The sequence below is a fragment of the Danio rerio genome, chromosome 4, assembly GCF_049306965.1.
Source record: "Danio rerio strain Tuebingen ecotype United States chromosome 4, GRCz12tu, whole genome shotgun sequence".
Taxonomy (NCBI): Eukaryota; Metazoa; Chordata; class Actinopteri; order Cypriniformes; family Danionidae; genus Danio; species Danio rerio.
This window is the reverse complement of record NC_133179.1, coordinates 9352501-9378833: the sequence shown is the minus strand read 5'-3', so window position 1 is coordinate 9378833 and position 26333 is coordinate 9352501. Positions and strand designations below refer to the sequence as shown.

Sequence of the window (26333 nt, the reverse complement as noted above, 5' to 3'; positions counted from 1 at the left end):
TTTAGGTACATTTGGGTAGTAATATGCACCTTTTCGTTACCATTGTGGACTATTTGGGTACAATTATGTATCTTTTAAAAAGATACTGCCCCAGTGACAGCTCCTGTAGCTTTATTTCTGAGAGTGTATTGTATAATATAATATAGCATTTGATATTAATAATTTATTATTATTATTGGTAGATCAAAAAGCTTACTTTGTGTACATTTGCACATGTACAGTGGGAAAGAGGTGTAATATAATATCATATGATGTAATTTTTGCATTAATGTTAACACAATTTTTATTTATTCATATTTATTTTAGCAATGATATAATAGATATGTTCATATTGATTGTATAACTGCTCGATTGGCTGTTGTGAGCTACACAGGAACACGTTGTGCTTTTCTACTGTATGTTAGAAGTGCAGTGAAAATTAAAGATGCATAAACATAACAGTACTATACAATTTTAATATAACATAATGCAAGCAAATATACTATGCAATTGATCAACCCTATTTAGTTATCTAGGTAAGTGCGCAAATTTATTTTATTGCTCATACTGCAAATGTGATGGTGACGGAGGGAAGGGAGGTGTTACGCATACACAAAATGTTTTGAAGCAATGGGAGGAGGCTGTTTGGAAAGAAATGAAAAAGAACAAAGAAAGGGAATGAAGAAGGGGTTCAAAGAGGGACTGGGAGAAAAGAGTGCAAAATGGATATACAGAGATACAGAACGAGCGTAAGGAGGTGAAGGGGGGAATGAAAGAGTGTCTCTGTAGGTCTAATTTGCCTTCTCTGATTTAATTTAGTAAATTCCTCAATTTCATTATGCGGAAAACAAACAACCTAGTTAATATCGGGAACATGAACAAAGCGGGGGGAAAAGTAGGAATGCATTTTTTTTAAACCACCTACGCTCTCTGGCTCACTCCGCCTGATATAAATTAATACATTTAGCTCTTTGAACAAAAATAACCAAGACAGAGAAATGCCATTTGATAATCGAGTCACGCTCACTTTTATTCTAAAATTAATTTGTAATTTGCGGGAAATTATTTTCCCAACCGTACAATTGAACCTATTCCATGGAGATTAAATGGTTTGTTCATGAGCAAGCGGTATTGTGCACTCATCGAACACTTTATTACAGCTGCTTCTTAATGTGAATATCTAAACAACCAATCAGATGCTAGCAAATCACTTCATATGTATCTAGAGATGGGCAGGATGAATTGTTTGGCATGGAAAGATATTTTAAGTGACTTTGAATGTGATCTAAGTGTTTCAGTAACTGGAATTCCCATCCACAGCAACGGAGATGGTCCAAAAGCAGAGAAAATATCCAGTGAGCAGCCTTTCTGTGAGAGAAAATGCAATGTTGATACCAGATGTCAGAGTATCCATGAGGGCTCTACAATATATCGTTTCAGCATCTATATTGCAATGTGTTCATTGCGGGATGTGGAGTCAGGATTATAGCTGAGCAGCTCTACAGTTCACAACACATGAGATTTGTGGAGTCGCTGCAGAGTTTATCTGTAGAAAAGTGAAGGTTTATCATTTGATGTGTTTTTAGGACCTGTGTGAGGATTTTGAGTGAGTTTAAAGCATTCAGGCAAAATAACATTCATTATTTTTTTATTTGATTTGACATTTAATTAATCAATTTCTCTACCGTTTTACTGCTGGGCTGTGCAGAATACCAGATATTTCACTTTTATATTTGCTATCTTGTATTTATCTGTGCTTGTAATTGTTTTTTGTTTTTAGCCATGATTTACTATAATATCACAATAAATCTAAATTAATGAATTCCAAACAGATTTAAGCCAACTGGTGAATTTGTATGTTTATCCCCATATTTGGCAGATAAATTAAATATTGTAATGTCAGGTTTTTCCAATATCGTGCAGCCCAAGTATCCATGCGGTTATAGGTATGGTATCCATTTGTAGGCTGCTCCACCAAAATATTTATAAATAGTTTCCCTTGTGCAAATCATTTTTTGATTTGATTTGAGATTTAAATATTCAATTTCTCTACCTTTTTACTGTTAGACTGCGCAGAATATCATATATTTCACTTTTATATTTGCTCTCTTGTGTTTGTATGCTTGTAATTTAGTTTTTTTTTTTTTTTTTTTTTTTTTGGCATGATTCTCTACAATATCATCCCAGGAATTTCATACTGTAAAACATACTGTAGATTTTAGCAAATGGGTGAATTTGTTTGTTTATTACAATATATATGGCAGAAAAGCTAAATACTGCAACGTCAGGTTTTTCCAATATTACACAGTTCAAGTATCCATGTAGTTATAGGAACTCGTTTGTAGGGATTAGCCATCAGGCTGGTCCGCCAAAATATTCTTAATTTTCTAAGGTCATTTTTGTGGTTGCATTAACATGATTATTTGGAACTCTAAAGTGCACTTACATCATTAATAGTTTTTATTGTGCTGAGCCAATTGTTCTTGGAACACTAAAAAGTTCTTCTTGATCCTCTTGAAAGACCCTAATGACCCTAATGATGAAAAAGAGAGAAAGAGAAAAAGCATCTCTGATCAAATTGAGCAGACCTTGAATCAGAAATATTAAATCAATAGAAGACCCAACCCAGACTCAAAACGTACCCCTATATACATTTCTGGATACATAGCACCAAATACATCCCAGGAACTACGTTTTTGTTTTTTGCAGTTTTTGTTTTTGCGAATCCACCAGAGGCCACTGTGTACGCTTTTTGAGATCTCAAATTTCTCCCGCGAGTTCCATTCACGCCTGCTGTTCTCATGTAAATCCACCAGAGGCTATTGTCAACTAAATGACCACCCACATCGCTAAACCCAACCAACACTGTTTTCAAAAGCGCCGATTGACCAGCGACCATCCACTTCCCTAAACCCAACCGATAGTGTTTTCAAAAGCACTGATTAAGCTGCCAATCCCCTCCCTAAACCCGACCAACAGTGTTTTCAAAAGCAATCCAGAAAAAGAAAAGCCCTCCCCTGATTTTTATCACGTTTTCGGGTTTTACCACATTCTCACCCTGTTATTTACTTGTTTATTTGTATTTTTTGGCTTTTGTTCTTGTTTTACTTGCTTTCTAAAATGTTCTTCACTGGACTCAAACACCGTCGTCGCAGTCAACTCCACTCCTCGTCACAAGTTCATTGATGTACGTGGCCAGCCACTGGACAAACTGGTAACAGCTGAAAAACCGTCCACATGGAGATAAACGGTCAGCAGCTAAGCATGAAAAGTAACTTCCTCATACCGCCTCGTAGCAGTTGTTTTAAAGACGAAATGCAGCCATACGTTCTCCTGGCTACATAATTCATGCTCTCCAGAAATGTATATAGGGGTACGTTTTCAGAATGAGCCTATGTTGCGAAGACCACACCAGTGACACAATCTGAGAACACACTTCACACAGTCTCATCAAAATTAGACTTCAAACGGTCTACAACGTTTGGTTTAGGAGGGTCAAAATTTGACATAAACAACATTAAATTATGGGTATATCTTTCTTTGTATCAGCAGTTTATGCTGGTGTTGATATTCAGTGGTGTGGCGGAGATTGTCTTAATGCACTTTTGGCCTCTTAGTACCAACTGGCAATTGTTGCAATACACTTAATGCTGACGATGTAAATCCCTTTGTGACCACAGTGTACTCATCTTGTACCCATATTCCAGTAGATGGGCCATGTTACAAACCCCAGATCACTGTCTCTTTTAAAAGCCTGACTTTTTTCTGAGTCTTCCTTGAGAGCAAGTAGAAAAGTAGGAAGTCAAGGTAACTCCTAAAGTATCCTCGCATGGGAATTCGCTTCTGCAGGGTCACTCCAGGGACAGAACTTTTAACCTCAAAACACCCACGTCGCAAAGTAAGCAAAGCATGCCACACGCACACAGACACCTATTTCAGTCATGCATAATCAAAACACAGTCTCCTATGAAGTGCCCTACATCCTGAAAATGCTCTAATCCACCGCACAAAGTCCCTTAAGAGTCAGTCAGAGTGGGTTCTATAATAGAGCGCATAGTTTTTCATTAACACGTGTGTGCGCGCGCGCGCGCGTGTGTGTGTGTGTGTGTGTGTGTGTGTGTGTGTGTGTGTGTGGCTAATGGCTGGGCTCTTAACACTAGCGCATTCACAGAGGACTTCGGCAGATGGCAGTTCTGGCACTGACTGAACCCTCTCTCCCATTCAGTGATGCACCAGGACTGACAAGACAATGCATTAACACTCATTTTACTCTAGTACACTGCTTCTCCGCTGGGTTTGCCTCGGGACCCAGATTGGACATCAAGTGGTGAGCCAAAACGGGTCCAAAATTGTTTAGCATACATAAGTAAACAAAATCATCCTTCACATGTTTACAGTTGGGCAAAGCATGTTTGGTCTCGTAGCAAGTGAAGCTGTATTGTCGCTTGTGTGATTTTTCCTAGTTCTGGATCAAGAATGCAGGTGTTACACAACCTGTGAATGAGGAGTTGCTTGATCTACTGTATGGCCTCAACATTCGAATATTTACATCTATGCATTTGACATAAATGTTTTTAACATTTTAACGTGCAATACCTGGGGGAAATGACTTTGGCATTCCTGCTCTGTTACTGCACCAAACAACAGTTGCAGGACCTGTGTGTTATCCAACCCTGTTTCTTCAGGCACACATTTTCAACCTCTTCCTATTGACCTTATTCTTCAATGGGGAAGTGTTTTAGAACTTCCTATTCAGTTGCTTGTTGGAGAAATGACTAGGAATTATAAAAGGCAGAAAAAGACTCTGCTTACAAAGAAGAATAATATAATAAGATAATATCAGTTTGCAACATCAAGCACCAGGTCTGCATCCAGACCCCTCTCCAAGACGATGCTGCACACTGTGATGTGGAGAGACCACCCCTTATGCTTGAAGTGCTTTGGGTGTATGGCCAAACACGATAATAGTGGTATATAAATACACATTACTTGATTAGTAATGTGCATTGCTTAGCACTTTATTTGGTTAACTCAAAGTGATTTTCTCAGAACCCTCAAATTGCAGATATTCATTTAGTTGTATCTCAGCATCTCATCCTAACCCAACAAGGTATACTTTAATGGAAAGTGTATTTATTCAGCTTCCATGTGATGTAAAAATCGTATGCCTGGTTTTGTTATCCACTGTCACATATTATGCAATAGTATGCATGCATATATTTTCATTGTGTTTTACTCAGCATTCTATTGTATCAAAATCCATTGCTCTTCAATCAAGCTCATCCTTTTTCTTTTCATCCGCCACAGACTCTTTCTCCGTCTCTTTTTCCTCCTCCATCTTCCCTTGCGATTATTCGCGTACGTGTTCTTTTCTCATCTATAGCAATGACTCGCATGTTAAATAATTGATCAGTGGAGAAGTGCGCCCAGCTCTCAATCTCTTCATAGAGTGCCCGACAGCATGAGAGCGAGCTATAAAAATCAAAGAAATAATAATAAAGGCTGAAACAAGACGCCAATGGCATGTCATTCCCCGAAGCACAAAGCGACTCCAATAAGACGCATCAAAATGTCAGGAGCGCAGCAGCTGTTAACGCTGGAGAGGAGGATATAGGCCTGTAAAGTAAACTTTCCCCAAGTTGGCTCAGACGGGGGAGGAGGGCTGATATTATAGAGGATATCAGTATGGAGAGGCAGACTGAAGCGAGCAGTCAAACTGTCAGATGGAGGCGGCCAGACGGAACAAAGACGAACGGAAAGACAATTATGACCGAGCAGCGGAGCCGTGGCGGAATCACACAAACGCACACTTGACGTGACACTGATGCACGCCGCATAAACACACACTCTGTTCCTGCACTTGCGTTTCGCCGAGTGCAGTTGGAAAAAGGGAAATTATTGCACACCTGAACCTGCATAATTGGAAATATTTCTACTCTGCCTTTGACACCTAAGGGGGGTGGGCAAATCATGTTTTAGCTCAAGTCAAATTTATAGAAAAGAAGACTCACCCAAGAAAAAAGAAGAGGAAGAAATGTGTGTGTGTGTGTGTGTGCATGTGTTCAACATAAGTGGAGGACTTATAACCAGTCCAGATTGTTCTTAAATGAACAATTAACTTGGTAATCTTCATTCCGTCTGCCACGGTTTGCTTAAGATCATATTAAGGAGGGGAAAAAATAATTGTTTATTTTGTAGGAGCAATTCAAGGACAATTTAATAGTCAATGATCTGGTGGGTTTAAATGCTGCGGGTTGCTTTCTCTATATCTGATACGAATATATTTATTCGCACTCACCGGCCACTTTATTAGGTACACCTTACTAGTACCAGGTTGGATACACTTTTGCCTTCAGAACTGCCCTTATCCTTTATGGCATAGGTTCAACAATTTACTGGAAATATTCCTCAGAGATTATGGTCCGTATTAACATGATAGCATCACGCAGTTGCTGCAGATTTATTGGCTGGACATTCATGATGCGAATCTCCCTTTCCACCACATCCCAAAGGTGCTCTATTGGATTGAGCTCAGGTGACTATGGAGGCCATTTGAGTACATTGAACTCATTGTCATGTTCAAGAAACCAGTCTGAGATGATTCACGCTTTATGACATGGCACGTTATCCTGCTGGAAGTAGCCATTAGAAGATGGGTACACTGTGGTCATAAAAGGATGGACATGGCCTGCCCCAATACTCAGCTGTGCTGACCCAAATTGTGCCAAAAAAAATATTCCCCACACCATTACATCACCACCACCAACCTGAACTATTGATACAAGGCAGGATGGATCCATGCTTTCATGTTGTTGACACCAAATTCTGACCCTACCATCTGAATGTCGCAGCAGCAATATAGACTGATCAGACCAGGCAACGTTTTTCCAATCTTCTATTGTCCAATTTTGGTGAGCCGGTGTGAATTGTAGCCTCAATTTTCTGTTCTTAGCTGACAGGAGTGACACCCGGTGTGGTCTTCTGCTGCTGTAGCCCATCAGCCTCAAGGTTGGACGTGGTGTGTGTTTCAGAGATGCTCTTCTGCATACCTCGGTTGTAATGAGTGATTATTTGAGTTACTGTTGCCTCTCCATCAGCTCGAACCAGTCTGGCCATTCTCCTCTGACCTCTGGCATCAACGAGGCATTTGTGCCCACAGAACTGCCACTCACTGGATATTTTCTCTTTTCTTTTGTAAACCCTAGAGATGGTTGTGCATGAAAATCCCAGTAGTTCAGCAGTTTCTGAAATACTCAGACCAGCCTTTCTGGCACCAACAACCATGCCACGTTCAAAGTCACTTAAATCCCCTTTCTTCCCCATTCTGATGCTCGGTTTGAACCAGCCTGATCTCACGAGAAAACATACGTTTTTTACATTTTGCCAGTTTAGTGGCTAATTCATACAAATTTGTACAAGTTCAGTCATACGAAATTGTACGATTTTAAAAAGGAGGCATGGCACCTAACCCCACTCCTAAACCCAACCATCATTAAGGGATGAGCACTGGCCGGTGGGTGTATTTGTTTTTTGGACGTCCAGCCTTATTGGTGGGTGAGTGTGTGACATTATGAACATGCATCTTTCAAAATCGGTGAAAACTGGAAAATGAATTTATGAATTCATAGGGCTTTGTCAGATAATTCCCAAAATGACCAACAGGTGCAGATTAACCCCAATAATCAAAAGGGAATCTGTAAGTGTTCTCTAGTTTTGGTCAATGCTCCTTTTCAATAATCTCTTCTACGTTCTTGCAATGTGCTGCAATGTGCTTTTTAACAGCTTGTTTACGTCCTGTTTTATGATAACTTTAAATAGGACTAAGCATTGCCCTTCATATTTGGGAGCTGTAGTTGGTTTTCTAATCCTGATCTCCACATATGCAATTTAGTGAATTTGTAGTCATATTTAAAGCATGTGTTTGCCTTTCTGTGAGTTTCCAGTTCTTTCATAGAGAATAAATGGAGCAATTATGCATGTGTAGGTGTGCTAGTAGCCCCGTTTCAATACAGAGATTAAGCAGGACTCTGGTTCGAGTCAAAATGAGGCAGTAGGAAGCCAAATCAGCATAAGCCGAATGTTATATAACAGGAAAAAAGTAAAATGGACATTAATCAACAAAATAAGGCCACTTTTCGAGAAAATGGGATTGTGTTTGTGTGTGTTTATGTAGGATTTATTATGGTGGTTGAAATCTTTTTACGTCATTGTTGAATTCTTGTCTGAAATACATTATTTTGAGTTATATGCTAATGAAAAACACGATTATTCATTATTTTTATTATAGTGCCTGAAAAATCTCTCTCTCTCTCTCTCTCTCTCTCTCTCTATATATATATATATATATACACACATTAGTTTTAGCTCTGCTTACACTCCAAAAAATATTTTTTTGCTGCTTGTTGAAACTGCATATTTAAAATGAGCTGAATAAACACCATTCTTAAGTCTTTTGGGGGGCAACTTAATTGTTTTGTTCAATCCACTTAAATTTGTAAAAATTGGTAAGTTAACTTAATCGATTTGTGCTGGAGCAGCATGAAGGTATTCACTTGTCATGACAAATGAAATACTGACCTGGACAATATTTTACCAATTACTTTCTGGCCATCGGATATTAGGCATAGATATATACTTTGCGATTGTGATATTTCGAAAGTATTACATTGCTTTGTAAATGTTTATTATTACGATTTGTTGAGTCTCCTGATACTATTGGATGGAGTGCTTGGACCTGGAAGCCACTTCGCGTGACGTCACACTTATCAGGCATTTTTTATAGTGTAGCAGAACTGAAAATAAGATTTAAGTAAAGTTTATTTATCAACTAATTTCGAGATGATCACGTGCTTATAATTGTTCTCAGCTGGTCCCGCATCAGCTCATGATTGATTATCCAATCAGATGATTCCTAACTCACTATAATTAACCAGAGTTTTCTTATTTCAAAATTTTCATCTTGAAGAATCCCCCATACCACTCCGACTCCCTTTCCTTTTCAGACGGGCGACACGGCAGCCCAGTGATTAGTACTGTTGCCTCACAGCAAGAATGTCTCTGGTTAAAGTTCCTGCAGTTGACATCTCTGTGCGCAGTTTGCTCGTTCTCACCGTGCTCGCTTGGGATTTCCCTGGGTTCTCCGCTTTCCTCCCACAGTCCAAAAAACACGCAACCCTGATACCATAGCCAAGCTTTTAGCGAGTACATGCACCTCTCCTCAGCCATCCTACATCTGTCATTAGCCAGAAACAAGCCGGGGGGAGTTCTTCAAAATCTACCTGAGCTCAAACTCCCTACTCGCCCTGCAAACAGGAGGGAGCCCAGGGCTTGAGAATCTCATAAGCTCAGGGTTCTCTACTGGGACAGTATGCCAAACAGGTTTTATTATCCATCATCAGCTAAGTGTGAACTCTTGAAATTAAGTAAAAAAAAGAAAAATATTTTCTTTTACAGAGTCATTGTAAGTCACTGACAGCTATGAACCTCATGAAATCTTATTCATGGCAGCTATTTATTAGTTCCAAAAAAATCTGTCTATTAGTCTATTTAATATCTATATTTCTAAATATTTATCTTTTTTTAAAAGTGCAGCAATGATATATTTTATTTAATTAATATTTCATCCGTTTTACATCAACAGTTTCATCAAACTAATTTTAATTGCAGAAAAAGCTCCATTTTTTATGACTGCATGATAGTTATGAACTTCTGGCTGAAATGGCGAATTATGCAAAACCACAAGTCACAGTTTTAAAAAAGCTCATCTAATCTTGTCCAGCTAAATATCTACTGACATTTTTGTACAACAGCAGACGGCACAGAGCAGCTATAACTAAAATATCACAGATGCAAGTTTGCAATATGCAGTAAGACTTTTGAGCCTGCGGCTATCAGGCCATTCCTAGCCTGTAAATACAGAGCAGCTTTTATGACCGGGGCTGAAGGGAACAATATTGCATCTCTCTGACAGTGAGAACTCTATATAGTGTCTGATGAGATGAGCAGCATGGGCAGAAAGGGTTGCTTGTACACACTGACACAGCAAACACAATATCACAGCTGCTTTACACCTCTCTCTCTCTCTCTCTCTCTCCATCGCTCTCTCTATCTGGTTTGCTTAGTTGCACTTTCTGTTGCAGTAGAACTTGTGGAAAAGTGTCTGCTGAAAAACAAGAGCAGTGTATATACTTTTAAACTCTCAAATGCACAGGGCTGTCAGTATCTGAGTTGTTCATGGAAACAGCGGGTTGTTTTGTAGAGTAGTAATACAGATGTAGAAAGACACATTGACTGTTGTATATACATGCACTTTCTGTCTTGTATCCCACACACTCTCAGCTATTCTGTATGGATTCTGTTGGAGAGCTGGGAACACTGAAAGTAGGATGAACTTACAATGCTGTAATAATGAGCAGAAAGTGCAGTAGATTTAGAAACATTTCGACTCTTGTGTGATTATTTAGCTTTTATTTATTATTATTATTTAGTTATTTAGTTATTTTTTATTTATTTATTTTTATTTTTTCTATTTTATTTTTTATTTTATTTATTTATTTTTATTTCTTATTTTATTTTTTCATTTTATTATTATTATTTTTTATAAAACTAAATAGATAATTAATTAATAAAATCTGTTTGTCAATTTTCAGGTGAAAAAAAAAAGTCACCACAGTGAAAAGAACCACCAACTAATCCAGCATATGTTTTACACAGCGGATGTTCTTCCAGCCACAACCCATCTATACACTCTCACAATCACACACATACACTACAGCCAATTTATTATCTTTAATTCACTTATACCGCATGTCTTTGGACTGTGGGGGAAACCAGAGCACCCAGAGGAAACCCACACAAAAACGGAGAGAACATGCACACTCTACACAGAAATGACAACTGACCCAGCCACGTTCTTGCTGTGAGGCGACAGTGCTAACCACTGAGCCACTGTGCTACCCTAAAATATAACAATAATACACTAAGTATCAATCTTGTTTTTCAATAATCATTTAATTCAGTTCATTTCAGAAGTCAATTAATAAACATCAACTTTAAATTATTACTAAATAGCTAATAAAAAAATCAGAAAACTCAACATTAAAGCTAATAGTTAAGGTCAGAATTATTAACCCCCTTTTGATTTTTTTTTCTTTTTTAAATATTTTCCAAATGATGTTTAACAGACTAAAGAAGTTTTTACAGTATGTCTGATAATATTTTTTCTTCTGGAGAAAGTCTTATTTGTTTTATTTCATTATAGTTTGCACTTTCAATTGTAATATCATCATATAAAAGTTATATGCCCTCATAAAAAATATACTGCCCTCATTGTTACTTAACTGTTTAAAGACATTAATATATCTCAATATAGATTAATGGATTAAGATTTGTTTAAATTGTGTTTTTATCAGTTCAGCATGAAATTATGTGGTTTAAGGTGTTTTAAACAGAACATTTTTTGTCTGATATGTTTATAAAAACACCAGTTTTGTTATCTTCTGTTTATTATTATTATTATTATTATTATTATTATTATTGTTTATTTTTTGTATTTTTATTTTAATTTTTTTTATTTATTGCATGTATTTCTTTTAGTATTGTATGTGGCCCTATACTGCACTGCCCTCTAGTGGTGTCGACACACGTCTGATTAATAGTCCTAACACTCTCTTGCTCTCTTCCTAATATGCTGTGTGATTTATTAATATATTTTAAGACCCAGATTGGAGCCTTCTTTATATCACATTTGTATGCATCTGGCATGTGTGAAAAGATGATATTTGAGTAGTGATATGGAAATCATAATAAGAAGTGAAAAATGAACAGCTGACAGCAGACAGTCACCGCAGGGGGTTCTTTAGGAAATCCACCATACGAGTTGTTTCTAAATTATTAATGATGCAGTAGGAGAGAGACACTCTGTTAAATGTACTCAAATCAGTCTTTAATTTCTTTACATTTTTACTGATCTTTCAATATTAGATTCAAATTTATTCATTTATTAATTTCAAAGAGGATTTTTACAGAGGACGCTACAAGAGGATGGTGTTGTGTAACATTATAAAAGTGGTGCAAGAATCTTTATCATTGATTAAGTCTTTTCAATCCACAAAAGATAATTTAAAGTGGAAACGATTATTCACACTTAGAAAAAATAGTTTGTGGAACCCAAAATGACTCTTTTGTGGCATCGCTGAAATAATAAAATCCCCTACTGGAACGTTTATTTTAATTTTAAGAGCGTATGATTACTTTGTAATATCTGACAGGCTGATTAAAGGACACACGTATACATCAGAGGCTCTGATTTGTTGCCATAGGAACTTAACTTGTCCTTTGGTGCCATCTGTGATTGTTCAGAAAGCTCTTTGTACTCAGCATGCATCAGTTTCCAACTGTTGTTAATCCAGCATCTTAGATTTAAGCCACTGCATTAGCCGCCTTTCATTCTGAAACAGTATCCACGCATTGAGGCGAAAGAAAAAACAAATCACTTAATAAATATTATCCGTTAGAACAAATACAAAGCAAACTGATCCTCAAGGCCTGAAGATGTCACTTTATTAATAAACCAGCAAGCACAACTGAAGAGATAACAATGCTTTACATTAAGACAGCACAGACTAGTACAAGCCTGCGAGTTTGCTGTTGAGTGAAGACATTCAGGGAATCAGGCTAATATAGTTGTGAATAAGAGAAGATTTGTTGAGGAATAAACCGAATGACTGTAATGACGCAGCCTCCTGATTGGACGTGAGGCTTCAAGACTTTATGACATCACAGCATCTCTTCTATTTAAACAGAAGTTCTCTTCCTGATTCGAGCTGATGTCTGAATTCAGAATAGCATACCAGCGTACTGTAAATATTATATATGGACAAATGATGAAGGAATTGTTTATAATTACTTTGTAGTATACTTTACTGTGCACAGTATATGTACATTTTGAAGTGTGTAATATTTCTTGATGTTAAAGATCACTGATGTATGTTTAAAAAATACTATTACAGTCTTTTATATCATTTTATTTTGGCGTATTCTTTTCCATTTGCAAATAATTGTGATATATACTAAATTTCTACATGAAAATAGTTTTTACTCCACTTTTGTCAGTGTAATGCACTAAATATTGAATTTCCTACTGGCTTTTCCACCAAAGTTATTTTTGCAGTCAGCACATTTGAGAATATGTATCTATATTCAATGTATTCAAAATACATTCAATTAATTTTTCTGTGCAGAAAACTGAAAACAAAATAAACCAGATTGGTTTATTTGTATCAAACAACCTGGAAACACAACATTATCTCTAAAATGCTTTTAGACATTAATTAACTGCCTGTTTCTTTATTAAACATGTATTTGATGATGATTCTGACTTCAACTATGAAAATGCAGGTTAACTAGGTTTATATAATAACCTATATATAATTTTAACTTGAACGTAATTTGATTGTAATGCATTAATTTGCACCTTTGAAAAGCTGCTTTGAATCTATAAGTATTGTAATAAGTGCTTTACAAATTAACCTGAATTAAATTCAACATAATATATAGTATGCTAGTATCCCATTCTGAATGCAGCCGCAGCCATTTGTTGGATATGTGAGGTTATAAGTCATGTTATTATGAGTGCTGGTATTTAAGTTCACCTTATGCGTTTTTATGTGTTTGACCAAGACATAATAATGAAATGAACTTCTCATAGCAACACTTTTGAAGCATCAGGTCATGATAGGAAATGAACTAAATGTTCTCAAAATATCCTTTATACATTATACTGGACTAAAGAAATGTTTCCAAATCTAAATATGAATAGATAATTCAATAAATGTACAAAATAAAACATAATTGGGCTTCAGTGAATAGCTGTTCTAGTTTATAATTCAAAGCTACTAAGAAGAAAAAAGCGAAATGACATTCCACACACACTTGAAGATATTTGGCCAGGAGCCAATCAGCATTCATCGTGAGGCTCGGCTGAGCTGTGATTGGATGACTGCATATTTGGTGAATCTAATAGCCAATGATTTCAAGAATCCTCCTGAGACGACGAAATATTCTCTGAGTTTGTCGATATATCTTTTTTTCCATTTCTGATTTTTAATAAATACATTTTTCAATAGCGCCTTTGGGATATGGAATAGCTCTGTACAATGTGCAAACGCAACAAGCACTGTGCTCACCATTACTAGCACTGCTGATGCACTGTTCATACAAATACACACAAGAGGGAAAAAAAGCCTGCGTATCTGTATTAAGAAGTTACTATTGTAAGAGCAGTGATGAGCGAGAGATGGCAGGGATGGAAAGATCAAATCTGCATAAGGAAATGTCCGTCGGGTGACATTAATAAGCAATGTGGGTGAACTGGTTGGTTGGTTGGTCCAGTGTCGCTGCTTTACAGGATAAAGTCAAAGGTCAGGTCAGACTTTGCCATCTTCTGGCGGTAAATGGCGTCAAACTTTTCATTCATAGACACGGTGAAAACGTCCTTCCACAGACCGACACGACCTGAGGAGGATGAAAACAGTTAAGATTGTAGACAGAATCATATTAAAGCATTAAGTAAGCTTCTGATTTTAATGCAAAGTGTAGCACAATTACTGTATATGACACACACAGTTGAAGGCAAAATTATTTTAAAAAAGTTGTATTATTATCACATCCAACCATTTCAAAATATGCTGTTTAATGAACAGAAGATTTTAAAAAATAATAGTATAAAAGTTTTAATAACAAATTTCTTAAAACTAATTTCCTTTGCCTTTGCCATGATGACAGTAAATCATATTTTACTAGTTATTTTAGATGCTCATATTCAGTTTAAATTGAAATTTAAGGCTTAACTAGGTTAACTACATGGCTTAACTTAGGTTAATATAGGCAAGTTATAAAAAAGGCTCATTTTACACCTGTGTCTTACACCTGACTTGATCCATTTTTGAATGCATTCAGCCGATTTGTTCTGGCAGGGTTACTTTTAGCTTAGCTTAGCTTTGCATAATGAATTGAATCGCATTTGACTATTTGTATTTTGTTAAAAAAAATAATACAAGAGTTTTGATAATTTTCCTGTTGTAGTTCAACATGTAATTAAACTGACGGAAAAATAAAAAATAAATCTATTTGTCCAGGCAAACATTGCGCTAGGAACTATAATATCATTCTTTAATGAGCTTTAATTTGGAAAATTATTTATTTAATTCTACATTTTACATCTCTTGAATGAAATGCTTATGGTCAAATCCGATTCAATTCATTGTGCTAAGCTGAGCTAAACCTGTTCCCACCAGGTTAGAAATTGGCTGAATTCTTTCAAAAATGGTTCAAGTCAACTGCTTACCTCTAGAAGACTCTCCGAAAGTATCTAACTGCTGACTTGCATATACAATCTTGAGACACGCAGTCTCAGACACAATGCACTCAATGGACCTAGTAATGTCACTGTGTAGGGTAGGTGTGCACATTCGAAGCATTGCATGCAGCTCAACTTGCATTTATCTAAGATTGCATTGCGTCTTATAAAATAAGCCTTTTTTGAAAAAAAAAAAAGATGGAGTGTTCCTTTAAGAGGCTAATAACCTTGATTTTATTTTTTGAAGTGTTCAAACTGCTTTTATTACAGCCAAACTAAAAGAAATAAGAAAAAAATATCTAAAAGACAACAAAGTGACAATAATTTTGATGGTGTTGTGCAATTATATGATACAACAGGGATTCTACTAGTTAAAGATAGACATAACTAAAGGTTGTGGGTCATATGTTTAACTATTTAGAAAACTATTATTGAGGAAATCTTTATTTTGAGTTGTAAAAAAAGAGTACATATTAATTACATTACAATGTATGCACATTACATTACAATTACAAAAATTACATATTTTAATAATGAATGCATATATAAAAATAAAATGGTTAGAGTGCTGGAGCAGACAATATCTGTACTTATTTTTGAAAAGAACTTAAAAACATGCTTCCCATTTCATGTTTATTCCCTCCAGAACACTGGTCTTGTTTAATTACATGGGAAGTTTGTTTTTATTTTATTTCATGGGAATATTTTGTTAATTTATTTGTTAACATTGCAATTAACGTATGTTATGGGATCACATTTATTGCTTTTGATTGCATTACCTTTTATTTTATGATTTTATGTTGTATTTTATCAAGCGTTTTTATTTTACAGCAATTAATTTTACCTTTATTTTATATTTTGCACATTTCAAAATGCAGTAAACACTATATTAGAACCCAGAACATTCCTAAAAGACTTGCCATCTCCCACACTCACCTTCAGTTCCTCTCTCACATATTTTTCCATCTTCATGTGCACTGTTTATTAAACAAACCCCTACTGTATGCTGTGAGATTTTTCATCATCATGCCAAGCCAAGAATCCATGCACTAAAAGAAAAATGAACAAGACACAAGAAAACAACAACAAAACAGAACTAAAGTGCAAATGATAGAATAACCTCAAATAAACTGCAAACGTTTATGTAAAAAGCGAGTTTAACATAAAATGTACAGAATAAAAAAATAAGACTTAAGACAACAAATCAATTTCCACAAAAATAAAGATGCACTTTATATTTTTACCACACGATGGCACTGCATTCACTTGAATAACCAATAATCTAACCAAAATGATCTGAAGGCCAAGTCATCAATCCTATGAGGAAAGCAAGCCACATTTCTCTCAGACAGACAGACAGATAGTCAGACAGACAGACAGACATGCGTGTGAAATGTGGTAAAGTTTACTCACTTTTAACCAAATTTGTGCACATTTTCAATTAATTTATGCTTGCACGTGTATTGGTAAAGACTAGAGAGTTCTCTTGCATCACAATACAATTCCATAAGGTAGAAATATATATTAAAAGAAAACAAATTACAATTTGGTATGTGAAGGGTGAAATTAAAAATATCTTTGAAATTTCCTATATATATTTATAAATTAACATACTGAGCCTTACATTACAAAATATAATTCATTCAGTCATTTTCATTTGGTTTAGTGCCTGAATTATCAGGAATCGTCACAGCGGAATGAACCACATAATATAATATAATATAATATAATATAATATAATATAATATAATATAATATAATATAATATAATATAATATAATATAATATAATATAATATAATAATACAATTCAATACAATAAAATAAATATAATATAATATAATATAATATAATATAATATAATATAATATAATATAATATAATATAATATAATATAATATAATAATACAATTCAATACAATAAAATAAATATAATATAATATAATATAATATAATATAATATAATATAATATAATATAATATAATATAATATAATATAATATAATATAAAAAAAGATATGTTAGCCAGAACTCCTCTAATGACAGGCTCTGGGTCAGTTTGCTTAGGATCAAGTGCTGTGTAATTTTGAGCTGCGGTTGTGTTTTGTCTCTCACCGCGGCAGATGGACAGGGCCTCAGAGTTGCAGCACTGCTCGATGAGTTGGTTACTGCTCTCCACCAGGCTCTCCAGCTGGGCTTTATCACACGAGACGCCCAGAAATCGAGCCAGCTGCTCCACCAGAGTGCCCAGATCCTCCAGAGACAAACAAAACACACAATCACTATCTGTCCGTTATGTAACTGTGGCACTCACACCTTGGTCTTACACTGATAATACATCAAAAGATATTTAGCTTACATAATTTACTAAAATTAGTGATTTCAGGAATCTTGAGGTGGAGGGGATTTTGTTTTTTTATTTACTTTGATGTTATTTATGGCAAAATAATAATAATTATTATTATTATTATTATTATTATTATTATTATTGTTGTTGTTGTTGTTGTTGTTGTTGTTGTTGTTGTTATTATTATTATTATTATTATTGTTATTATTATTATTATTATTATTATTATTATTATTATTACAATTTTATGGCAAATAGTCCATTATGTAGAGCAACAAATTCAGGCATGTGCAACTTTACTTTTTGACAAATTAGTTTCACTAGTATACACTATTTAAATAACTTCAATACTCAGTAATTTCAGATTTATTTAATTTACACAAAATAAAATTAAATAATTCACCTAATGCTTGCTTTTTGTTTTTACAATTGATTTCATTTGATTAAAATTAATATTTGTTATCTTATTAATTGTTTTGATGCATAGATGCACACAATATTATTGTGTTGATGTAGTTTATCTTTCCAATAATCTAATTTATAAAAAATATAAATTGTCAGTAATAAATCAGTTTTTCATCACTAATAATAATAATACTAAAACTTAATGTTTATTTATTTATTTTTATAATAATAAAAATAAATATTCATGTTGTAATTTAGTAATTAAACATTTTTTTTTTAAGCCAGAAGAACAGTTATATTTTTATAGAGAGGTGCACAATATTATTATATTACTTTATATTTTATCATTATGTAATAAAATTTGTATCAATAAAAAAAATTCAATGTATAATACAGTAATTTGCATGAATTTCATATTAAATATCAATTTATTATAAAAAACTGTATTATAAATGTTTTTTTAAATACTTTTTTACTTTAAACTAATTCATTTATTCTTGTTATGCAGTCTTCAGTGACACACGACCCTTCAGAAATTATTAGAATATGCTAATTTGTTGCTTAAATAACATTTCTTCTTATCACTAATGCATTTCCTATGATGAATCTCTGACCTCCAACCGGCTCCTGAACTACAGACTGCAGGAACATGTTGTTCTATCTATAGGTTTGCCTCAAATGCAGCATGACTGTGTGGTTCTATGCTTTTCCTGCTGGACTCTGAGCTCTTTTAATCACGTTATCCCGTAAAGATATGGAAAGCACATATTTAAGCAGAGTGACTATCAGTGATTCCCTTCTCCTGCTTCTAGGAACTGTGAGGAATGAAATGTACTATAAGTGTGATAATGAGCGATCAGTGCTGATAATACACTGGCAGTAGAGCTGGAGATTCAAAACAGAAATAAAATACTTGCTTACTGAAATATGTGAAATAGTGTACAATTACCTAAAGTATCAAGGAATAATAATAATCATTTAAGAATAAATTATTTAATAAAACTCAATAGACACTGCAGCTAGTATATTACAACACTATAATATTTCAAATAAAGAAAGATTGTTTATCTCAACTGAAGAAATACCTTGTACATGTCCTCATATTTCAAAAAGAGAACATTGGAGTCCATGCGATGCTCCCAGAATTCCTGAACATGCTCAAACCAGGAGCCGTATCCCACTAAAAGGAACCACAAACAGATATAAGTCTTGAAATATGATCTACTTCCCAGCAAATCTCTCCGTTTTCGGTCACTCACGTTTGTCGTTCATGAATCTCCTGCAGAACTCCTGGAAGGTTCCTCTGTAGCTCATGGTTCTCAGAGAGCGGTGAAACTGGTAGTAGGAAACCACCAGATCTTTAGGGTTCCTCGCCATATAAATCACCTGCAGGACATACATTGATAAGGGTGTGTGAAGACGCATTTATTTATATAGTATTGCAATATATATATATATATATATATATATATATACAGTACTACAGTACTAGGTTTTACAGTACTCATACATACATACATACATACATACATACATACATACATACATACATACATACATACATACATATATACATATATATATATATATATATATGAGTACTGTAAAACCCAATAAGTTAAGGCAACTCAAACTGATTGAGGAAACCGATTGCAACAAACCATTTGAGTTAAAAACTAATCTGTGTGAGTACTGTGAACTTACTCCATTGAAGTTGAAGTAATGAGGTATTTAATTAACTCATTACCTTCAACACTGAGTTCAAAACTCTTTTCAAATGAGTAGAATTAATTTTCAGTCAATTTGAGTTAACTAAACTCATTTCATTTGATAAAGTGGACTGTTGGGTTTTACAGTGCATTTCTGTTTTAATTTTAATTTCAGATAAAGATTAGTATAGTTGTTGCATGTTTTTGTTTTCATTACTTTTAAGTGTTTGTTTTTTAAAATGTCTATATGTGATCCTGAACCACAAAACCCTCTTTTTTTTTAAATAGGCCTTAATGGTAGTCAAGCCAGATATTCAATTATGATTCATTTGTTTTCATTGTGTTTTACAGCTGACCTTGCCTTCTCCATTGTGCATGGCTGATGGCAGAAAACGGTACGGCAGGTGGCTTTTGATCAGACGAGGCGATGTCAGTTCCTACCAAAACACAAGTAAACGTTATTTCCACCATTGATTCAGTAAATGCGATATGCATGTGATAAAGAGGGTTTACCTGGATAATCTCCAATCCCGGCTGTGGGTATTCCAGCACTGGAAGCTGCTCATCAATATTCATGAGCCCGATCTCATCTGGATCCGCCCCCTGACTCACCAGATACACCACCTCCTGTAGCAAACTCGTACCTGCATTTGTGAGATATTTTAATTTTACTTCAAACAGCAAGCAGCTTTACAGTATCAGAATCAGGAGCTGTCTTTCCCAAGTGTGTGCAAACACACAAGGAATTTTTTGGGTTTTTTTTTCAGGAGCTCAGGAAACACATTCATATCAACACAAGAACACAGAATGACATTTACATAAGTGGAAAGTAAACAATAACAATTCTGAAGTTATATCGTCACACTGGAATTATAAGCTCTATCTGCAGTCTGAATGATTTTAAGATAACGAGCTTTAAAGTTTTTACATTCCATAAATATAACAGTGTGTGTAACATTTGTTTTTAAATCAAAAATCTTAAAATGTAAACAACGTATAAAAAACATACCATAGTGTAAATAAGTTGTCATTTAATAAGAATATGTCAATAACTCAACTTTGACAAAAATGTCAGATAGAACCTTATAATTCTAAGGTGACGATATGAATATATATATCTGGATGGTTTATATGCAATATGTGCATTGTTGACTTTTTTAATTGTACAAATAAGAAATACAAATATTTATATAAAATATTATATATATATAAAATAAATTTGACCTGATTGATATACGATATAAAGCAAGTATATCGTAAGAGAGAAACCTGACTTAATTTCATTTCATTTCATTTCATTTAATTTCATTTCATTTCATTTCATTTCATTCTATATCATCACATCTTTGATTTCGTATGAGTTACTAAGAGTATTTAAACACGTATGTAAACACATGTATTTACTTGAATCATAGCCTTTTAGTTTAACTTAAAATCTGGCTTTATTTTTTTAGACTTCTTGTTAACGATTCTTTTTTTTCATTTTCAGTAATGTGTGTACCAGCTGATGTCCCTTCATCTCTCAAAGAAGGCCTTGAGTTCATTAAGTGAGAGGCTTCATTTATTTTCATGTTCCAACAGTGAAATGTCACATTCGAAGAAAACACTCGTACACACGTAATGCTCGTTAGCCATAACAAATCAATTTGAAGAGTTTTCATGTAATAGTCCAAGGAGGTTTAACACATGACGAGCATTAGACAACTGACAAAAGAGCCTTTAAGCCCTTGATCCTCTGAAGTCCTGAATCCTGCAAGTTTGACACTGGTATATATAATTAAACCCATTTTATTTTCTCCATTGTTACGTGTATATATATATATATATATATATATATATATATATATATATATATATATATATATATATGTGTGTGTGTGTGTGTGTGTGTGTGTGTGTGTGTGTGTGTGTGTGTGTGTGTGTGTGTGTGTGTGTGTGTGTGTGTGTGTGTGTGTGTGTGTGTTTTATAGCAGGCTTAACAGTGTCCTCTTTCACTTTTAGCCCATTTAACACTGAACAAGCAGACTTGCATGCAAACATCTACTTCTGTTTAGTTGAGGGGAAGAGAGTATAGTGCCAGGTCAGCTATTTGCTTACTGCATGATGAGTTTTAGGTCATATGGGAGCACAAAAAAAAAAAAAAAAAAAAACTAATAACACAAGCATGACCTCAAAAGCCATTCTTACAACCGTATTCAGCAGTTTTATTTACTGGTGGACGTGCAGGTGAGAATAAATTAACTAAGTAAAAGCAGTGCCTTGTGATGCCCTTTCGAAAAAAAAAGCACAGTCATGTTATTCTAAACCATATATTGTTATACAGGTTGGCATGGTGGCTCAGTGGTTAGCACTGTTGCCTCACAGCAAGAAGGTTTCTAGTTTGAGTCCCAGCCGGGCCAGTTGGCATTTCTGTGTGGAGTTTGCATGTTCTCCTCATGTTTGCATGGGTTTCCTCTGGGTGCTCCGGTTTCCCCCACAGTCCAAAGACATGCACTATAGGTGAATTTAATAAACTAAATTGGCCGTAGTGTATGTGTGTGAAAGAGTGTGTATGGGTGTTTCCCAATACTGGGTTGTAGCTGGAAGGGCATCCGCTGCGTAAAACATATGCTGGATAAGTTGCCGGTTCTTTCTGTTGTGGTGACCTCTGAAATAGAGACTAAGCTGAAGGAATATGAATGAATGAATGAATGGATGAATGAATGAATGAATGAATGAATGAATGAATGAATGAATGAATGAATATTGTTATGTAAATGATTGTGAACTAATTCAATTATTTGTTTAATAATAATTCTGTAACATGCAATCATAACCTGCAACAGCAGAATCAAATGACTTTGGGGCTTTTAGACAGTTAATGTTCTCCATCGAACTTCTTAGAACTATTTAATTTATCTACACTTTTAAAAATTTGTTTCTGTAGTCTTTCTTCCTTTCTTCTTTCATTTCTTCTTTCCTTCCTTCCTTCCTTCCTTCCTTCCTTCCTTCCTTCCTTCTATCCTTCCTTCTTTCTTTCTTTCTTTCTTTCTTCTTCCCTCCCTTCTTCCTTCCTTCCTTTCTTCTTTCATTTCTTCTTTCCTTCCTTCCTTCCTTCCTTCTATCCTTCCTTCTTTCTTTCTTTCTTTCTTTCTTTCTTTCTTCAGTGAAAAGTTTGTTTTTGGGAACAGTTTGTGTAGTTAAACAGTCAGCGTATTTGGTTATTCATTCATTTTCCTTCAGGCTTAGTCCCTTTAATAATCCGGGGTCGCCACAGCGAAAAAACCGCCAACTTATCCAGCACATGTTTTACGCAGCGGATGCCCTCCCAGCTGCAACCCATCCCTGGGAAATATTTGTTTAGTATGAACTTATAATATGCAATTTCAGAATTACCTGAATGATTTAAATGTCAAATATGTGTTTTTTCCTAAGAGATTTCATACTGAAGTCTGAATTCAGCAAATCATTAAGAGAAGATTAAAGGTCTTGAATTCATCATGCCTACTTTCATGAGGAACATCATTACACACATAAACCACTTAAATACAAAAACAAAACCAGTTGTGCTTTGAAAAATGTAGTGAAGTTATATTTAACACTGCCATAACCAATTGGATTTGCTACACAGATTCCAAAAATAATCTTGTAAACAAAAATAAATCTTGGCGACACAGTGGTTAGCACTGATGCCTCACAGCAAGAATGTCACTGGTTCAAGTCCTGGCTGGGTCAGTTGGCATTTCTGTGTAGAGTTTGCATGTTCTCCCTGCGTCCGCGTGGGTTTCTTCTGGGTGCTCCAGTTTCCCCCACAGTCCAAAGACATGCTCTATGTGTGTATTGAATAAACTAAATTGGCCGTTGTGCATGTGTGAATGTGAGAGTGTATGGATGTTTCCCAGTACTGGGTTGCGGCTGGAAGGGCATCCACTGCATAAAACATATGCTGGAATAGTTGGCGGCTCATTCCGCTGTGGCTACCACTGATAAATAAGAGACTAAGCCAAAGGAAAATGAATGAAAATAAATCTTGTGTTATAACTTTTACTGTGCTGCAGGCGGGATGTTTTTCAGTGCATTTATAAAAAATCGACAAAAAAAAAAAAGAGTGGTCTAAACCTGAACTGACAAAAGATGCATTGTATAATATGCATATATCACTTATTGATGTGAGGTGACAGTAATGGAGTTAAAGATCTGGAACAAATTTATGAATCAAAGGTTTTAAGGACATAAAAACGTTTGTGTATGATGATGACATGCACTCATAGATTAGTTTTAAATCTGTTTTTCTCCCTCCTTTCCTAACTGTGAAATGTAAAAGAAGAAAAAGGAAAGTGTACCCGTAGCTTTTTGAGTACATAGTTTGTGTCTTCCAAAATAACATGAAATAAACCCAGATTTTCTTCAGAAAGTCATTTAAATCTGTAACATTGACAACACTGAGTTTAATCAAATTATATGAAGCCTGGAAAATATCAGGAAGCCTGTAATGTTTGATTCTGCCATTCCCACCACAACTATCAGCAAGACAATGTATGTTTACTCTGCAGATTCGACTGGTATGACGTATAGCTGTATTGACCCGTGATCCATCATGGCCCGCTGGAGACACACATTTCAGTGCGTAACACTCAGCAGGACTCTGCCTTCCCTTGACTCTCCGGACTTAATTACACAGATGCTGGTGCGACAAAACACTCTCTGCAAAGCCAAGCGATTTCAGATCCTCACACTATCATTCTTACTATCTTGCTGTATGTGTGTCTGTCTGTCTGTCTGTCTGTCTATCTCTCAATGGTCTATTTATAACTGCACAATGCTATGTTGTTATAAACTAATGCATCCATTTAGACTTTTACTTATGTTAAAGGAAAAGGTAAGTTGTCTTTGCATTTACATTTTACAATTAGATTCCCTTAATTAAAGAGAAAGTGTTCACCCATCTACTCACTCTCAGGTTCCAACCCATTTTTGCTGAACACAAAAGTTTGCAGATAGTTAAGTAAACTGGTAGCATTTAAAGTAGGAAAAAAGAATATGGAGTTAATGGCTTGAATGAACTAGCGTGAAAGAACTGTGAATGAAAGGCATTGACAGAAATTTCAAAATGACATTTGAATTGATGTGTATATATTGCTTTCCAGCATGTACATGTGAGCTGTCAAGCAATCACAACAAACTAGGCCTTCTGACCAATCAGATCAGAGTAAGGACACTTAAAAAATCTGAAATTATGAAAAAGGAGATGATGATGTAATGGATATAAAAATATTATTATAAAGTGTTTTTAGACTTTGGATAGGAGATCAAATTTGCAGCCTTTAAATTTAGGGCCACATTAATACAAATTAGCATGCAGGACAGCAATAAAATCCTCTTACTGTCAGAGGACTTATAACACAAGTAATTCGACATAGCAACAAGCATGCATGAGGGAGAGAGAGCTACATCCTAACAGGAAACAGCGCCTCTGCAGTGAATGAGCACGTGTGGGCCTGCACGGCAAACCTTTTGCCTTTTATTTCATATTATTTCACACACAACACAAACAAAAACCAGGTTATCATTGTTATGGACCACGATTTCTCAAATATGAGCAACTTAAACAGCTTGCTTTTAAATTAAACTCAGCTGTTTACCTCAGGCCTGCAACTATAGGTGGCCATAAGTCTCTCAGGGTGGGCCGGACATGATTAAGTGGATCATAATATATTGAAAATGCTTCTTATTTAAATCTGTTGTCCATTATTGAGTCATACATATATGTAAACATTTTATTTAAATACATTTATTTTTAACTAAGCATAACCTCTATAATAGTATATTAATAGATGTATTTATTATATTCACAGGCTATCTGAAACATCCATGTTATATTGTCTAAAATACATGTGCAAAAAACATAAAGTGACGTCGGGTGATACTAAAAATATACCAGAGGACGCTCTATTTTGGTAGCACATCTCTGATAAATGCATCCAATACAAAGCGAAAGCATGCAATATACAGTGTAGTATCCTAATGCACGCGATTGAATACCTGATTTGGGATATGTGACGATCCATATGTCGCTACTTCTTAACGAAAAGTTGGCGATCTCGTCCATCTTGCCCCTGCAGAAGGGAGGTAGTCGAACTCCATGATGCTCGAAGTATTTGCTCTCGTATTCAATCGGAGTGCTCGGCGTGTCCACCTCGCTTTCCGCCATCCTCTCGAACGATCACAGCACGCAAAAAGCTCGAAGGGAACGCTTTTTAAAAAGATTTGTGGAGAAAAGCGCGCATTTGATATCCGCCAGCGCCTGATTGTTTGGCAGAGACGTGCTGCTTCGCGTGCGCCTTGACCTTCAGCCAATCAGACGCAGGAGAGATGATGTAATGGGATCCTCTCAGCATCAGCACCAGTCGTCGGGCGGTTCCTCCAGCGTTGTGTAAATAAACAGCACGTTTCTTGAGGTACAACTATAGAATGTTTGGATGCTGAGAGTGAGAACGTTGAATTCATTAGCGTTATTGCATTAGTGTGTACTATTTTTATCAGTTTCATCTAACGTC

At 35.3% G+C, this 26333-nt stretch overlaps 2 protein-coding genes across 4 annotated transcripts in view; one reads left to right on the top strand and one right to left on the bottom strand.

The window, feature by feature from the left end:
- The window catches only part of mpped1 (metallophosphoesterase domain containing 1), a 108661-nt gene extending 84198 nt beyond the window's left edge, over nucleotides 1-24463 (top strand). The window contains exons 7-9 of the transcript XR_012401822.1: nucleotides 20149-20248; nucleotides 21287-21344; nucleotides 24330-24463. The gene's annotated coding sequence lies outside the window, so the exon portion shown is untranslated. The remainder of the gene's footprint in view (nucleotides 1-20148; nucleotides 20249-21286; nucleotides 21345-24329) is intronic.
- sult4a1 (sulfotransferase family 4A, member 1) lies at nucleotides 12519-26131 on the bottom strand. 3 transcript variants are annotated; one of them, XR_002458108.3, is made up of 8 exons: nucleotides 25819-26131; nucleotides 20311-20441; nucleotides 20154-20234; nucleotides 19348-19474; nucleotides 19174-19268; nucleotides 17452-17590; nucleotides 16274-16386; nucleotides 12519-14493 (listed from the first exon to the last, which is right to left on the bottom strand). XR_002458108.3 is itself a non-coding variant. In NM_001040244.1 (7 exon segments), coding segments are annotated over 7 exon segments (855 nt in total). In that variant the 5' UTR covers nucleotides 25988-26073; the 3' UTR covers nucleotides 12521-14380.
- Nucleotides 26132-26333: the final 202 nt, after the last annotated feature.

What these genes read in the sequence shown, in the direction of transcription:
- sult4a1 (XM_068219736.2), bottom strand. Translation starts at nt 25,987, where the DNA reads ATGGCGGAAAGCGAGGTGGACACGCCGAGCACTCCGATTGAATACGAG. An exon ending in CGTCACATATCCCAAATCAG is followed by an intron (nt 20,442 to 25,818) that starts GTATTCAATCGC and finishes TCACAAATGCAG; the next exon opens with GTACGAGTTTGCTACAGGAG. An exon ending in TGCACAATGGAGAAGGCAAG is followed by an intron (nt 19,475 to 20,153) that starts GTCAGCTGTAAA and finishes TATGTCCTGCAG; the next exon opens with GTGATTTATATGGCGAGGAA.